The sequence below is a fragment of the Meles meles genome, chromosome 9, assembly GCF_922984935.1.
Source record: "Meles meles chromosome 9, mMelMel3.1 paternal haplotype, whole genome shotgun sequence".
Taxonomy (NCBI): domain Eukaryota; kingdom Metazoa; phylum Chordata; class Mammalia; order Carnivora; family Mustelidae; genus Meles; species Meles meles.
This window is the reverse complement of record NC_060074.1, coordinates 45,893,969-45,911,488: the sequence shown is the minus strand read 5'-3', so window position 1 is coordinate 45,911,488 and position 17,520 is coordinate 45,893,969. Positions and strand designations below refer to the sequence as shown.

Here is a 17,520-nt window from a genome sequence, read left to right as displayed (position 1 = left end):
GTCCAAAGTTCAAAGACAGACTGGACCTGATTTCTGGCTCTAATCTAGGCAGACCGAGAGTAGGCATGGGGCACCCCCCCCCATTCCTCTGGGCCCCTGGGCTTGTCCATCTCTCGGCAGGGTGCCAGTGCTGTCCTGTACCTGTCTGGGGCCACACGGGAGGGGGGATTGGGCTCAGAGCCTCCTCCATGACACCCGATCCCCTGGCAGAGTCTGCCCTCCTGAACAAAGGGGCCCCAGCACCCAGGGGAAAGGTGTTCTCAGATTCTGGGTCTTACTTCTTGGAATGAAGTAGAGAAGGACAGCCTCATTCATGGATTTCTCTGGGTGCCCCCCATGGGTGTCTGCAAGGCCCCACTGTCGATTTTCCCACGCTGCTGGGCAGCTCCCCAACGTGCGAGTGGCCGACAGCCCCGCATTCTGTGACCACGCTCCACTGGGGAAGTCTGCAAGCCAAAGGCCGTGGGGGCTCTGCTGTGGGGCCCCGAGGGTCGGGTGCCCTGATGGGTCTCTGGACAAGGGTCCGTGATGGGAGTTTCTCTCTTCCACGCAGGTGGGCACGGGACCAGGCGTGGGCTTCAATGTCAACATGGCTTTCACTGGTGGCCTTGACCCCCCCATGGGAGATGCGGAGTACTTGGCGGCCTTCAGGTGAGTGTCCTGGCTTTCTGTCCCGCAGGGCAGTGACGACGCAGTCGAGTGCCGCTGCCTCGTCCCCAGCTCTTGCTCCGTTTTCCTGATGTTCTCCAGCCTTGCTCTTCTTCCTGCACACGCTGACGCGTCTGGGGCTGTGGCTCCAGTCCCCCTCGTGGTGCCCAGCAGACATGGGCATTTGCAGTTTGGAGAGATGGGCTCTGGGGTGATGCACACGGCTCTGTGGGCACGTGTGTATGCGTGTCTGCGGATACGTGTGCACGTGGCCGTGCATGTGGAGGCATGCGTGCAGGTGTGCCCACGTGTGCACGTGCGTGTCTCTGGTGGCGCGACTCCGTTCAGGGACTGGTCTGTGAGCGTTCTGCTGGAGCCACGGCCCCCTGCTCCGTGGGGACCTCTGTGGGCCACAGGAGCCCTCGCAGCATCTCCTGGCTCCTGTCTAAACTCAGCATGGTGGTTGGCTTTGAGCACACGGTTCGCTCTGTGGATGGAAGTTCCCTTCCCAGCTGCTCCGTGGCTCACAGAAGCAACAGGTCAGGTGTGACGAGGCCGGGGCAGGAGGGTAGCCTCTCCGGCAGGGCGGCCGTGTTCCCAGGTCGGAGCCCAGCACCACCCTAGGTGCTTCTCTGCCAGGATTGTCCCCTGCATCACTTTTCCTCTCATCTCATTGGTTTAACGTTGACGGTTCTTCTTACTCCTGATCAGAAGAAATTTAATTCTGGCAGTTGCTTGTCTAAGGGAGAGGGACGCCCCCAAAGGGTACACCATCTGGAAGTTCGCCAGTGTACACGGTCGCCTGCCAGCAACTCGAGGTCCGGACGGTGAAGCACCAGCAGCAGGGTCCTCCCGGCTGTCCAGGGGGCACCCTGCGGCCAGCACCCCTTTATCCTATCCCCGCCCAAGAGGTAGAAGCCCTGTGGGGATGAGGCAGCCCGGAGCACCATGGGGCCAGCTTTGGCATGGGCAGAGGGTGGCACTGTGCTAGGACTGGGATACAGTGTTGGGGGTGGGGAGCTCTGCATGACCACGCCTGCTCACAGCCAGCCTTCCATGGGACCACGTCCCTTAGGTGCTCTGGTCCCAGCATGTGGACGCCTGGCTCCGGGAGGTCATCCTTCAGCCCCAGGGACCCCCCCTCCCCAGACCCCCGCCCTGGGCCAGGCTTTAAGATGAACCCTTCACTCTGAGTTGCTGTTGACATTCTGTTTTCATCTTTTGCCAAGCGCGTAGACGATGATACCTTATCAAATGAACTTTGTAAAGCTTAAATAGCTCCTTTGAAAAGGAAAATTGTTTCAGGATTGGGGTTTTTTTTATTGATTTTAATGTAAAATAGCACTTTGAAGTTTACAATTTATGGTTCCCTGGGTATCGATCGATGGGGGAAAAAGGGTCAGGATCTGCTTTCCCCTTTCTTCTGTGCTTCTCCCCCTGGTCGGGGGATCCCCCTGGGACAGTGTGTGCCTCGGGGACAGCACCTTGTTACTCAAACCCGTTGCCTGCCACGTTGCATTTCAGGAGATCAAGCCTGAGATGAAGAAGAGATAAGAAAGGTGCCCTTAATGAAATCCAGAAGGAGCAGCACTTTCTCCCCGGGCTCAGATCGAGGAGAAACGGCGACCCTAATTCAAACCAGCGCCGCCAGACGGGCTTTGAAGTCTGCCGAGCCCAGGCAAGGGCTCTAGGCGGACAGACAGCACGGTGCGCTCTCAGCCCTCGCCTGCTTGCCGTCTGGGGGCGAGCAGGTCGCCCGTGCCGTCAGGAAATGACACTGGGATTACGTGTGCTTCTAAATCGTGACTTTCATTTAAATGTGATTTTATAAAGTTTATCAAAGATGTCAGAGAAACTGGATATTTGGAAGTGGTAACTTTAATCTTTTAATGAACTGAGATTTGCCTTTAAATTGAGCAGCCGAGCAGATTGATTTCACATTCCCCAACCTTTCAGGCATGACCTAAAGATTGATGCTCTTTGAACCTCTGTTACTTCCATAAGGTGTTTTGGGGGGTTAGGGTGGCTTTTTTTTTTTTTTTTTTAACAAAAAACAAAAATCTTTATTTTTTTGTTGTCATGGTGAAATGCACAGAATGCTTCCTGTCTTAGCCACGTGGCACATGCTGTTCAGCGGCGCCCACCGCGCTCACAGCGCCCAGGCCAGTCCTCAGAGGCTCCGCCTCCCGTCTGGGACACGCCATTGTGAAGACATCGGATGCCAACCCCTAGACTTCATTTACCGAAGGCGGTTATGTCTCTCGAAGGGCATCCAAGTCTTTTCCCATGTGGACGTTTTACCCGGGATGTCCTGTGGTGATTAGAAGCAGAGTGCATGCACACGTCCAGCCGGCCTTCCTGGAGGGTGGCGCGGCCGTGGGATGGAGGAGGCCAGTGCAGTGATGGGGTGCTGGGACACCTGCCCACAGCAGGACAGAAGCTTCCTGGCTGAATCCTGGAGGAATGAGCCCGGGACAGGGTGTCAGGCCTCCCCATGGGAGGAGCCCTGCAGGTGCAAACCCGTGGGCATGTGGGGCCATCTCTGGGGACGAGAACCGTGGTCCTGTCCATCAGGGAGCATGTCAGGGGCTCTGCCGAGGCGACCAACATCTGGCCGTTCCCTAGCTGTCTAGTGGGAGCCTTTGGGGGGACTCGGGTCCTAAACACTTGTTGCTTGGAGTTGAGTTCATCAGGAGAAGCCAAGGTCCTGCCAAGAATGGGGTAGGAACCATGGAGGGAACCTGGGGACACTGAGGCAGAGAACCCGTGGGCATGTGGGGCCACCTCTGGGACATGGGCATGTGTCCCAGCACCCCATCACTGCACTGGCCTGCCAGGTTGTGTTCCTAGCAAGATGAGGGGAGCAGCTGGGAGAGGCCTGGGCTACGGCGAGACTTCTGGGAGACTACTGGGAGAGACTTCTCCTCGGGCCAGTCGTGGGTCTGTGGGATGGCCTCAGCAGGCAGCACTGCCCTTGCTGTTCATTCCTGGTGGTGGGGGGTGGCAGAGAGGAGGGACGTCCCAGCATCACCAGGGCTGGGTGAGCTCTGCACAGAGAGCCAGGAGGTATGTGGGGCCAGGGACCATGGGGGTCTGGGGTTGGGGCATAGAGAAGATGGGTCGGCCGGGGGCCTGGCCCAGTGTCTGGCCTTGCCCTGGGGGCCTACGCAGTCTCGCCGTCCACAGCGTCCATGGGGTGGACAGGATGATGGGCATCACTGTCGGGGGACAGCCGGAACACAGTGCTGGGTTCCCATTTCTGTCTGTGTTCTGACTCGCTGGAATCTTTGGTGGGCCTGGTGGCCCCGGTGATGTGATGCTCCCAGGGCCTCACCACCGTGCTGCTCAGAGGCTGGGCCCGCTGTGCAGGTCACAGACAGAGAGCAAACACGCCAGCCCCTCCCAGTCCTGGAAGCAAGGGTTTGCACAGCACACAACAGAAGAGTTCCCGGTTATCAAATGCTGTGGTTCTTAAGGTTGTGCCGTCAACCACCGAGGGTGCCACCGAGGGTGCTGGGCTCCTGGGAGACGGGGTCTGTCCGTTCAGGAGCTGCAGTCATCCATCCGTTGGGTGGTTCCACCTCCCGTGAGCTCTCCACCTGCAGACGCAAAGCTGCAGCCTCTGCCGTGTGGGCTTTCCGGCACCTCATGATAGGAGAGGTTTGTTAGCCAGCGGTGTGGACCGTGTTACCAGGGCCCTCAGAGGCCCTGGTCTGCCCCCTCATGCTCCCAGGTGCTCTCTGGCATGGGTGGGCACAGCCCCGACGACAGCACCACGGGCCCAATGACCTCCAATAACCATGAGTTTGGTGCGCTTTGTGCTGGGCCCAGGTAGGGAGATAAATCAAAGGGCCATTTCCTTCCAGAAACTGAAACCAACTGTTGAACAGGTTACTGTGTTCAGACTCACCTGTGGTTTTGGAGACATGTCCGTGCACCCTGCATACTCTGATGTCCGCTGGTGGCTTACGACAAACCTGCTGTTAGCTCTTCGTGCCCCATGAACATGCCCAGCACTGTCATGGCCGCGGACCAGCCCCAGACTGACAGTGGACACACGTCTCACTCGCAAATGGTGCTCATGCCACCCTCTATGGCGTGGCCCGTGAGGGGCGGGCTGTGTCCGTGCAGAGCACACCAGCTGCCAACCCTGACAAGGCCTCAGGAAGGGAGTGGGCAGTGTCCCGGGGCTCTACTCCCAGGAGGAGCAAGCAGACAGGCCCAGGCTCTGTCCCTCAGACTGCTCTGTCCTCTGAGCGCCCGCCCCCACAGCCAGGACACACAGAGGGGGCTCAGGGGACACAATGGTGGTGTTGATGGTGGTGTTCCCGAGAGCCGTGTGCTATCTGCTTTCCTACGGTAAGGGCTGCATCAAGTATGGATACCAGCCCATCTCTTTCTCCTGCCTCTGAGGGGACAGTGGACGGTCTGCTGCCTTGGGGAGCCCTCACCCGCCCCCTCTGGCCCCAGGCTGCCCTGCGGGAGGTCTGAGATGGCCCCACAGATACACTGCCCTGAAAGTGATGGTTTGAGAGGAGGGCTACTATACTGTAAACATTTAGATCTTTTATCACAGACTAAGTTCTTTGTTAAAATTTTGTTCTAGAAATAAAAGGCAAGGGAGGCCAGATTCACATTTCTTTTGTGACATCTCTAAAGTGTGGGGGTCCTGAGTGGGATGATGACATGGGGTTTCGAGAAGTCCAGTGGGATCAGCCGCGTCCAGCCCCCTTCTTGTAGGTGAAGAAGCAGTCCCTCCAGGGGCAGTGACATTTCGCAGGGCTCCCGAAAACTGGCCTGGAGACCGCTCTGCGCACCCGGCTCTCAGCAGCCCTGCAGCCCTTCTCAGCCTCCACAAGTGACAGAGAGGACAACCCAAAGGCTTCCAAACCAGGAAACTGGAGTGTGTGTGCGCACATGAGCAGCTCGTGCTTGTGCGTGGCTGGTGTGCCCGTGGCCTGCTCGCGCACACAGACACGGGCTTTCACGTGTTGTTTTGATTGGCTTCGTGGCCATGCCACACAGCAAGTGTAGGCGCCGGGGGGCTCTCTTGGGGTTAACTTCCTCTAATGATGATTTTAACAGGGCTATTTTTGTAATTTTGTGGGGGGAGTAGAAACGGACTAGCCTGGAGGTCCTTTGGAGAAATAGGCCCACCGCGTGCACTTGCCGCAAAAGCAGCAGCGCTTTGGAATGAGCTGGTGTCTAAGCAGGCGTGTGTGGTTGTCATGGAAGGAAGGTCTTGGCGGTGAGATCACACCAAACGCAGGGCTGAAACCGTTCTTCTGCCTGAAGACAAAGTCTCTGTGACAGGAATTACATTAAAATAACCAAAGAACCATCTGTCTGGAAGGGCAAAGGCAGTGAAGGTCATCGGCAAGTGTAGACCGGACCTGCTGGCCGTCAGGTGCCACCGAGGGAAAACGGGGCCTCCCGCAGGAAGGCAGGCCCCGTCTGCAGCCGCAAGGTGAACCCTCCCTGGCTCCTGAGGTGCTCCCCCGTGCTCCCGCCCGCACCCGGAGCCTCCTACCTTCCAGCCACCAAGGCAGGACTGTGAGCCCACGCTTCAGTGTGGGCCCTGAAGCGAGCAGTCTGCTTCAGAGACTCTGGGCACACTTTCTGTCGACAGAACCTGAGGACTTGCATAGCATCCCAGTGCACACGAGGAAGCATGCTACAGTCCGAGATGGGCATGCACACTGAAGAACGTTCCAGAGTCAGCGCGATAGGGGTCTAAAGTGGGCCTGGGCCACATCCTACCATTTGAGATTTATAGGAACTTTACCCACACACGTGTTCACGAATGGGTGTGGCCGCTTCCCCACAACAAGGGCAGCATGAGTCATGGCCCCAGGTCCTGTGGCCCGAGGACGACATTCACTCTCTGGCCATCGGCGGGAATGTCTGTTGCTCCCCGGTCAGGAGTCATGGGATATTCCCGCAGCCCCTGACAGCTGGCCCCCTGGCAAAGACCTGGGTCTCCTGTGGCCACTTATACAGCCTGGGCCAGACGCCATCCAGAGGTGGCTGCATGAAGTGGGCACAGCCTCAGAGGAGAGGAGAGGAGAGAGGGAAGAGTCATCTGAGGCCCAGGAGCCAACCGTGGCCTGTGACCACCCAGTTTGAGGTTCCAGAAGTGAGGTTCTCGCCTGGCCGAGCACCCGCGTGTGAAGCTGGTGCCTGTCCGTACAGCTGACCTTTTCAGTGCCTGACTTGATCAGAGGGGCTTGCTGGCAGGGTCTTCGAGCAGTGGGCCGTGCGTGTCCCACACCTCCTGCAGAGATGGGTGGTGGGATCCTAACTTCCTGTGTAGTGTTCCGGAGTTCCCATCGCTTCACTCCCTGAAACCAGAGGGACTGCTCTAGAGGATCGCAGTCTGAAATCATTCTGAGAGGAGAAACCGTGAATTTTTCTTGCATTGGCCAACGCTGGTGCTTTACAGAGTTGACTTTGCAGACATAAAGGGCAGATTTCAGGGCAAATTCTATTTTGTACTACAAGGCCTGAGAGACGGTGGAGGCTCTTGTCCCAGCCCTGTTGTGCTTTGACCCTGGTGTTCCCGCTGACCTGGGTAGGACAGGACCATGGGCCAGGTGGGGGCCTGCGACCAGCTCCCCGTGTGGGCCTCTGGGCATGCGTTTGACCGACTTGAGAGTCAGAGGTGATTGGCGGGAAGCTGTGGGAGCAGGAGGCAGGTCTTTGATGCTACAGAAACCTAGTCCAGCCTGCGGGAGACAGGGAGAGCTGGGCTTCCCGTGACCACAAGCGAGAGAGGAGGCCCACGCGTGTAGGGCACGTGGGTGACGGCGAGCCACCTCAGGCCCACTGCAGGCACACGGCCCACAGGGAGGAGGGAGACTCGAGTCCAAGGTCGTGGGTTCAGAATCAAAAAAAGTGAGCGTAACTGGCAGATGAAGTTGTTCAGCTTCTCGTCGTGATACTTACACAGAGCTCAGAGCTGATGGAGTTCGACTCTGCTTGCCGTGGTTGTTTCCCGTTACGTGTTTTTTCTGCCTTTCAAGTAGACAGTTTTCCTTGTTTCCCCGGTATCCCTAAACTGCTGAACTTCTCCCTGGATGTTTACACTTTTAGCCTGTCTTTTCTCTTAAATCTGATCCCCACTTGTCCCTTTACGGGTCCCAGGTGTCAGGTTAGCCTGGCGGTCTCGCTCGCACACATGCCTGCGGTCACCCCATCATGTGGGCTGCTGCTGTGGCTGCAGGTGGGTGGAAGGAACACACCAGGGCCCCCTCCAGGCCAGGCCAGGGCTGCTCAGGGGCTCCCCTGCCTCCCCAGATGCACAGCTCTGGGTCCCTGGTACTAGGGGCAGTCTGTGGCCGTGCCTGTCTCGAATTGGCCATCTAGAACGAGTGCAGGGGTTGGGACAGCCGCCCGCAGCTGCGGGAGTGAGACAGGATGGGCAGGGATGGGGGTGGAGAGGACCTTCAGCATCACGGACAGCTGGTGCTGGCGGGGGAAGGGGATGCTGTAGGTCGCCTCCAACATATCAGCAGGGCTCCTCAAGAATCCTTGTGCCATGGCTTTGCTGGGCATTTATACTGGAGCTTACTGGTTTGGATATTTAGGATATCAGCAGGATGAACCGTGATCACACTGGGCTGACCTCCTCCCAGGTGTGAGCCATGAGATCCCAGCTCCCATGTGCAGCCCTCCCCCTGCTTGACCTTGAGACAGGGCAGGCTCTGTCAGTGGCCATCCACCCCTCTCCATGACTGTCCCCACCTGACCCCATGTCACCTTCCCCTTTGCAGGACCGTGGTCATGCCCATCGCAAACGAGTTTGCCCCAGATGTGGTGCTCGTGTCATCAGGCTTCGACGCTGTGGAGGGCCACCCCACGCCCCTCGGTGGCTACAACCTGTCTGCCAAATGTAAGTTGGGTTTGCAGATGGCCCAGGAACAGTCTGGATTCTGCTGTGTTTGTGGTTAGGTTCAAGCCTCCCCTTTGGTAACAACGGGAGGAGGCTCTCCTTGTCATGTCTTACCAGGAACATGAGCACACCGGCCGCCCCAGTGAGCAGAGGGCGCACAACGGGGCCGTGTGGACCAGGACTCAGGGTCGCTCTCCTGGGGGCTGTGCTTCAGCACAGACTTCCGAGCCCCCAGTAGCCCATGCAGTGACCCAGGAGAGGATCAAGAGGGAGCTGTGTGTCCAGCACCCCTCCGTGCACAGCCAGCTGCTGCCATCCGTGTTCAAGACCCCCGGGCTCCCCCCGACTTAGGGGGGATTCTGTCCTGGGGCCCCGCAGTAAAGTGGGCGCAGCAGTGCAGCCAGGCAGGTGGCCTCACGCTCTCCCAGGGCACCAAAGGGGGATGCGCGCGGCCCAAGGTAGTGCGTTAGGCTTGCGCAGGTGCAACCTTTACTGAAATCGACTTTCTTGCGAAAATGTGCTCACGTCATGTGAGCTGTAGGCGAGTTGGGATCACCGCAGCCTCATAACAATGAACAAGTTCAAAACATTGTGAGAATTACAGAAATGTGACAGACGCCAAGCGAGCAGACGCTGTGGGAGAACAGTGGCCCCAGATGCCCCTGATTCGGGGCAGCCACCGACCTTCTCTCTGTGAGAGGTGCATTCAGGGGAAGCGTAGGCTGGGGTGCACCCGGGGTCCTCGTGGCAGCCTCAGGGCCTGCATCCCTGTGTCCGTGAGAGACAAAGCCCAGCCTTCAGGACATTTCAGCCTCATTGGGCCTGCAGCCGCCGGGGAGCACAGCCTAGCCCTGGGCCCCATGTGCTGACGACTGCAGGTGGTGGGGCCGCTGTTCAGGGCAGCGGGGTGGTTCAGCTCCCGTTGATGCCAGCCGGTTCTGGCACGGGTGCTAATCACTGTGACCCGCCAGGCGCTTTCTGCGGGCAGGAGGAGATGTGAGTGCGAGAGGTGTGCTGTGCTTGTTGGGGAGAGCCAGACCCACCGGACATGGGGTGAGAGTCCTGGATGGGCCCTCCCGGGGGTGCGTGTGCCCAGCGCACTGCTGACCGGAACTCCTGGGCCTCTGGCCCCCAGGCTGCGAGGGCACAGCTGTGGGGACGCACTCATGCTCCCCCCTCTGCAGTCCCAGCAGGAAGCTGGGGGCTCCTCCTGGGGTTCCTTCCTTCCTTCCCCCAAACGAGATGATTTGCGGCGTTATAAAATCAAAGCACCCAAACCGTAATTCCTACTCTCAAACAGATCAAAAAGAATCCCGAACTGAGATTCTTCAATGACTGTGTTCCAGGCAGACCTGGCTTCCATTAGGTTTTGGAGAGCCGGCCCCCTGGGTCTCTGTAATGTGATGTAATGCGTTTCTGGGCGCTTTGATCGGCGGCCAGACGTCGGCTCGCGGCCCGCCCTCGCCCTCCGCTTGCATCTCCCGTTTCCTCTTGCAGGTTTCGGGTACCTGACGAAGCAGCTGATGGGCTTGGCGGGCGGCCGGATCGTTCTGGCGCTGGAGGGGGGCCACGACCTCACGGCCATCTGCGACGCCTCGGAAGCATGTGTTTCTGCTTTGCTGGGCAACGAGGTAGGACGGCCAAGGGGCCCAGGGCTGCTCTGTGCGCGGGCTCCGGGTTCACGCTCTCCCCACGGTGGGACCATTAGCCATTCGACGAGGCCCTCAGATCCACGGGGAGGGAAGCGAGCGAGAGGACTGTCGAGAACCCTTTTCTCTGTAAAGGTGGTTCAGGGTCCTGTACTTTAAGGATGCTCAGCTTTGCATGTGAATTGAGAGTATTTTAATCTCCTCCCTTCCTTCCATGTGGACGGTCCGTTCTTGGAGGGGTTCTCAGGTAAGTTCTGGGGGTGGTGTCACCGGGCCAGTGTTACAGGCTGGGACATGGAGCCCCGCCTTACTGCTCTGAGCCCATAGGTGATGCCCAAGCCGGGGGCCTTGTGCTGTGTCCCCACGGTGGCCACGGACAAAGTCTGGGAGACGCTGGCTTGCACAGCTAAGCTCAAAGGGTCTGGACAGAGGGAGTGAAGGGTTCAAGGGAGAGAGTCCGTGAGAGCCTCACGTTCTGGAATGACACTGGGCCAGGGCCCCTCCCTCCTGGCTGGCTGGTGCTCCCCATGGGGAGGGCTGCCCAGCTGGGGATGGAGTGGACGTTGGGAGGGGAGGTGCCGCCCTCCACAGGATGCTCTGCAGCTCGCTGAGCCCCTGAAGTTTGTGACGTGAAACCTACCTGCAACTTCCACTTTGTGCTCTTCCTGAAATTCTCAGTGCATCCACAGGCCTTTGAAGATGAGGTCCTGCACCTGCCTCCTGCATCCCTGGAAGGAGCATGGGGCAGGTCCCAGCCCCTCACAGCACCACGCACTCTGGTTGCTTATTGCAGCTCTAGCACTTGGGTCCCAGAAGCAAGTCAGCTGTGGCTCTGGGGAAGGCGGGCAGGGTGTCTGGGTCCCCGGCCCGGCCTGTAGCAGGGAGGTACTGGGGGCCATGCTGGGGAATGCCTGGAGGCAGCCCACAAGCTCTGTTCACATGCCGTGCCTGGGACTCACGGCCCCTTCCTCAGGAGATGAGACAGGCATATACGGGTCTGCGGTGTGCAATGCGAGGACACCATCCAGGAGAGCAGGTTCCCTGGGCGTCCAGTGGGGCTGCCATGGTCCCTGTGCCAGTCACCCTCCTGCTCGTCACCACCAAGATTCAAGAGAGCATGAGTGACAGGGCCCTGGAATGGGGCTGGAGGACACACAGCTCAGGACAAGCCATGCCAGCCTCACAGCACTGACCCCATGTGGCACGGGCAGTGCTGGGACACCCAGGCCACTTGTGGGGAGTCCCGTCCAGAGAAGACTGAGAGAGCAGAGTGGCCTGAAGGACGGGTGCCAGGGAGGCCGAGGCGGAGACTACCCCGTGTCCCAGGCACCGGTCGAGGAGGCCCTGGTTAGGAGGGCGCCCCTCCCACTGCACTGACCCCTGTTGGGAGATGCCAAGGCCAGACGGCCCTGAAGCCCCGGGAGAGGGTGATGTGAGGAGCACCAGCACTTCCCCTGAGCAGGCTGCCCTGCCTGCCCTAGGAAGGCCCCCCACTGAGGTTCCCCTCAGGCGCCATAGATATGTCAGTGGGGCCCCGTCCCTATGGTGTCCCAGCCTGGAAGCTTGAGCTCCAGTTACAGTTTCTGCAGGAGGGATGTCGCCAAGAGCAGGTCCAGGCTCACCCTGACACTGCACTCCTAGACCCCCATCAGGGGCACACAGCGGACGGCGGCACCCACAAGGCCTTTGAGGAGGGCCCTGACGGGAGATGCAAAGCGGGCTTCAAGCAGGCTCTCGAAGGCCTGTATCCAGTTTGCCTCCAGCAAGAAGGGGCGGGGTGAGGACATGTAGACAGGTGTCCAGTGATGGGACGCAGGGCTCTGTCCTCAAGCCATTAGCAGTCAGTGTTGTTCCCTTTGACTTGGGTGAGCCACAGAAGGCCTGCTGCAGACACAGTAGGATGAGGTGCATGGCTGGTGCCCCTCTAGGCTCAGGGGGGACCAAGCTGACCACGTGGCATTTGGAGGCAGTTGTGAGGTCTGGACCCAGGTCCTGGCGTCAGCCATACGAGCGCAGGACCACAGGTGAGCATGGCCTGACTTGGAGTCCTACCCTTGGGAAGCTCTGTGTGTGTCCTCCGTGTGAGCTGGGCCCAGCAGGAGTGGAAGGTCAGGTGTCCCTGGGGAGTGTGGCACCAGGGAGCAGGGCCACAGTGTCTCGCTCTTGGGTCCACTCACCCAGAGGAGGGCAGGGACCGAGTGGGCACAGTCTCTGGGCACAGCCGAGGAGAAACCCTTCCTGTGTGCTCTGGGGTGGCAGCCCTCGGGGGCTGAGCTCAGGGGTTAGAGGAGGAGAGTCGAGATCCTCAGCACCAAGGCTGAGTAGGCCCAACAGCCAGAGTCCCCGGGACCGGCTCCCCACAAGGAATGGCTTTGCATCTATGTGCCCTGTGGGCTCCGGAGCTTGTGCTCCCTGGCCGCTGTTGGGGCAGGCCGTGGCCAGCCTGGGGCTGTGGGTGGCGGGCTTCAGGTGGCTCTGTTGATTCCTCTCAGCCTTCCGTCATGCATGCTGTTCACTTTAAGCTCAGTCACCGGGAGACCCCAGAGCCCTGTGACATGTCTCCTTCCTGGTCAGGTGGTTAGCAACGCACTCAACTTTTCTAGAATAAAATACCAGCCTGCATTTTAGACTTTCCACCTTCCACTCACCGTCTCTTTACATAAAGCTGTCTTCTCCTCCCTTTTTTGTTAGAGTTTAAAGACAATTGAGTAATATATCCAAACCCTCCGGAAGCTTTTTGGTTCTCCTAGCTAGTTATTTTCAAATAACAATAAAGAGCTTGGCTTTCAGCTCCTGCCTGTTCTTGCTTCCTGGGTGTTTGCTCTCCAACAAGAAAACCTTCTTTTCCTTAAGCACATCGAAGAGCAGGAAGCACTGGTTTTACCGGGGTCTCTTAAAAATCTTTCTAATGCAAGAAAGTTGGGCAGAGCCCCACTCTCTGTGTGCAGCCTCAGATGGTGAGGGCTGGAGCAGAGCCGGGTCTGCCGGGGGCTGGGGAGGCAGGGTTTGCATCGGAAGGTCACCTTCTCCTGAGAGCCCATCTGTGTGACTGTTTCAGCTTTAAGTTGTTGGCAACTGTCAGGGACAGTTGGCAATGAAAACTTGTTTCAGTGTGTTGCACAGGTGTGTAGGGACCCAGTAGTGTGGATGGAGGTGCAGGGAGCCCCATGGGCGTGTGCAGGGGCCAGTCTGGCTCACAACAGTGAGGGACCCAGGGCAAGTATCCCCCTCGAAGCAGGGGTTATATGGGCCCCTTCCTGTGGATCACATGGCATTTCAAGGCCAAGTGTCCCCTTTCAGCCCAAGTCTGGGATCAGCGGAGACTAGGGGGGTATCAGGTGAGACCAGCATCCAGGAAGGCGTCATCAGGGAATTTGGCCCTTTTGTTACATCCTTACCCTGTGACAGCTCCTGGTGGTCACACCGACTTCGCAAGAGACAGGGACACAGACATGGTGGTGGGGACAGAGACGGGGCAGAGACACTGAACTAGTCAACTGCATGGCCAGGGGTCTGTGCCCTCACGCTGGCACTCACTGCTCCCCACCAGGCTCGGCTCAGCCAGTGGCAACCAGGTTGGTGGCATGCAGATGCTGGTTGGGGGACACAGGGTCCCTGTCATGTGCTCCTGGCTTAAGGTGCTGAGTCACCTGCTGGTTCCTGAAGCGGACTCTCTCACCACGTGCCAGAGGTTGGAGGAGCCTATGCACAGAGCGGCCTCCTTGCCCCATCCTCACAGTCACAGTGGGATGGAGGACACGTGATGACATGCTGACCCTCCCTGGCCCCCTTTCTAGAACAAGGAAGAAGGGCCCTGTGGTTGCAGGCCGCCTGGCTCGGCTCCCAGGACGGCAGGCAAGCAGGGTCCTGGCAGAAGAATCCCGTGTCCATGGGGCTCACCTTCTGTGGGTGCTTTTCCTAATCCCTCATCCTCTTCCGAGAGGATGTCACAGCAGTGAGGACACAGCACGACAGAGGAGCCGGGGGTGAGGGAGACCAGGTGGGCTGCCCAAGGTCAGTGCAAGGACTTGGGAGAGGTTCTCCCTGCGGCTGGAGAGAACCTGGTAGGGCTATTTCTCCAGCTGCTGTGGGAGGAAGTGACCAACAGTTCTTAGGGAATACTCGCCCAGGTCAGGAGCAAAGGAACCCTCCGGCCTGTTGTTGAAGGTCTGTTCTGCTGACAGCTGCTTCCCCGGGAGCCACCAGCCCACACAGCAGCCGCCCGAGTGCCTGGAGGTCCCCTCTGGAGGCAGAGCGCCGTGACTGCAGCCAAGGGCACAGAGCCCTCTGTGGTGTGATCCATGGTGCCTATGCCCCCGGAAGGGGGACGAGAACTGAGCTCTGTCCCTAGGGAGCAGCGTTGCTGAGGCCAAGAAGGCTGTGGGGCTTCCCTTGAGAAAAGGGCAAGGGCCCTCTGGGCCGACGGCACTCGAGGAGCAGAGAGGCTGCCCGAGAGCAGGTACACTGCTGTGGGTAGGCTGGTCAGAGCCTGGCAGGCACAGGCGTGCGTGCGGTGGGTGTGGGGCCACACAGCTGCACGTCATCCTCCTGTGACGTCTTCTGTGTCCCCTGGAAAGAAGGAGGGGCAGGTATACCTGCTGGCTGACCATGGTGGGCCAGGGACCTGGCTGTATGGCTGCCCAGGGGTTCTGGACGCCTGGTGCCGTTTGGAGAAAGGCCCCCAGTGGGGACAGGACAGGTGCACCTGAGGACAGGGGTCTGGCATCACCATCATTGACATTTTCCCGGTCAGCGCAGGTGCTCCCAACCGCATAGTTTTATGTATTCTTGAAAGCCTGAGTGTGGACCTGAGTTCCGCCAGCCTATTTTAATAACCCGCTTGTCAGGGTGCTGTCACCTGTCAATCCCCCATATGAATTGTGAGCAGTTTGAAACTATGCAGCAGGAAAAAGATTACCGTACCTAAAAAGACAGTGGGACCCCCGAGCAGATGTTACAGACCAGGCATGATCTGCACGGGCAGTCTTCTCGCCCTCAAACTTGGATGGTTTCTGAGTTCTCCTGCCCACTCTGGCTGAGGCCAGCTTTTTAAAGACTGAACTCAATAAGCCTCTTTTCCCTTGTGGTTCTGAAGTCTACAGACTCAGATCGGGGTGAACACGGCATGGGGTCTCCTGCCTGTCACCCTCAGGACAGGACTGTGTCTACAGCCAGCCCGCTTGTTCCCCCTGATGAGCCACCTCCCAAAGGAGGCCCATGGCACAAGCGCAATGCTTTGGCATTAAGCGACCTACTTCTCCAGCTGAGCCCCCTTCAGATCACAAGGACCTTTATCTCCCATTTCTCTGTTCCCCACGCCTGCACCCCACTCAGCCCTGCCTGCAAGAGAGTCCCAGCTGCCCTCCAAGGATGGACCAGACCACTCCCCTGGCCTGGCCACAGCGGGCTGTGCTCCCCAGGGAGCCATAGCGGCCTGCCCACCCACACCCCGTGTCCCAGGACCCCGCTCTGTACTTTCCCATGGCGTTTAGCACCTTCGGACGTTCTGCTGGGTTTACTCACCCAGGAAGGTTTTAGCTTATTGGCAGTCTCTCCCCAGGCAGGAGGTGATGTCAGACGGGGGGATGAGTGTCTGCTTTGTTCACTGACGAACCCCAAGTGTGTAGGACAGGGATTTGTGCTTTGTGGGCTTCCCTGAAAATATATATTAAATGAAAGAATAGAATCCCAGCTATTAAGGGGGTAATATTTTGAGCCATGAAGTTTCTCCCCTTTCCTGGTCCTTTTTTCTTGAGTCGAGCCCAGAAGCAGCCCATGTCACGTCTTTGGCCCTGGAACAGAGCCCAGCACTGGTTGCTGCATGACCGTGGGCCGAGCTGACCAGCTGCCAGCGTGAGGGGCGCTTCCCAAGGCTCCTCTCAGCCATGTCACAGCCTTGCTCGGACCCCTTCTGCTTTCCTCCTGAGACTCCGGAGGCCACGTGCGCTCTCTTCCCAGGGGCTGTCCCCTCGGACTTATGTGCATGCTGCCCCTGGGAGGACACTTTGCCCCTAGGTTTGTCGTGATCTTTTCCCTGGGTGACGTGTACCTGCATGACAGGCAGAGCCCAGAAGGTCCCCAGCATGGGGTGAGGACCCTTCTTCCCTGTTTGCTCCTGGTTCGAGGGCTCAGTGAGGCCTCCGGGCTCCAGCAGCCTCTGCCAGGTGCCAGGGACAGAAGGAGCCAGCCCCTGTTACCTGTGCCGATGGTGGGACAAGTTGATCCCCTGGGGTGGCTCGAGATAGGGGAGGTGATGGTGGCAGAGGGTGTTGGGGGGAGGGTGACACAAGACCCCAGAAGGCCCACCGCCCCTGGAGTGTGGGTCCCGCGGGGAGACTGGCCGTGGGGAACACCCACCCCGGGACGAGGCAGACAGCTGACCCGGGTGTGACTTCCTTGCTCTAACGCACCCCTGTGCTTCAGAGTGATAATCTATGGGATGAATTATGTTTCTAAAACCCTCTTTGTGCCTAAAAGTGGTGACACTGAACTTCTGACAAATGCTGGAGTCAAGTGGGACAGGTGGGACCCCACAGGCTCTGATGGCCCGGACCCAGTGGGCGGAGCTTCGTGCCTGGAAGACGGCTGGGCTCTGCTCCTCCATGCCCTCAGCAGAGGACCTGGCTGAGCAAGCCGCTCTTGGGGAGGCCACTGTCTCCACGAGGGGTCCCAGCTGCCATGGGCAGCAGAGCTGTTTTCTCGGCCCGGGACCCAGCGGGCTGTCGTAGGCTGGTGGCCAGGGTGAGCTCCCGGCACCGGGCCTTGGCAACACGAGGTGTTGCGATGTTTGAGCTCTGCCGGTTGAGGGGTGAACAGCACCCGGGGCAGGCTGGAAAAGTTCCCTCATCAATCCCAGTGCCGGGCATCTTCCCAGGTGCTTGTTGGCAGCTTACACTTTCTCTTCTAGTGAAGTTCATGGCTTTGGCTCATTTTCCTGATAGACCGTATTTTTCCTGTTTATTCTTAGAGGGGGAAATTGGATGGATAGGTGGGTGGATGAAAGGCAGGATGGGCAGATGTGTGGGTGGACGAATGGATGGATGGGTGGGTAGGCAGACGGACTGATGAACAGTTAGGCATCTCCTGTTTTCCTGACTCTGGAGGAGTGACTGCGAGAGCAGAGTAATCTCTTCCTTGACCAGGAGAGCTCTCCTGGGCCATGGGTCTCCTGTAGGTGAAAATCTAAAGTGACTCACTGAGCCGATTTCTGTCCGTCCGTGGATGAGCGTTGGGACGTCGCGCTGCAGCAGAGATTTGTCCCCTCGGCTGGTTTTCCCACGCCCCCGTGCCGCGGCCCCTTCCCCTGCTGGAGTGCATTGGTGCCCTGGGGAC

At 58.8% G+C, this 17,520-nt stretch overlaps 1 protein-coding gene across 5 annotated transcripts in view; it reads left to right on the top strand.

Moving 5' to 3' along the window:
* The window catches only part of HDAC4 (histone deacetylase 4), a 290,774-nt gene that overhangs the window by 263,468 nt on the left and 9,786 nt on the right, over positions 1-17,520 (top strand). For all 5 annotated transcript variants that reach the window (XM_046018154.1, XM_046018153.1, XM_046018155.1 and 2 more), the window contains 3 exons: positions 554-651; positions 8,421-8,539; positions 10,037-10,170. In XM_046018154.1, the coding sequence (XP_045874110.1) occupies positions 554-651; positions 8,421-8,539; positions 10,037-10,170 (351 nt within the window). The remainder of the gene's footprint in view (positions 1-553; positions 652-8,420; positions 8,540-10,036; positions 10,171-17,520) is intronic.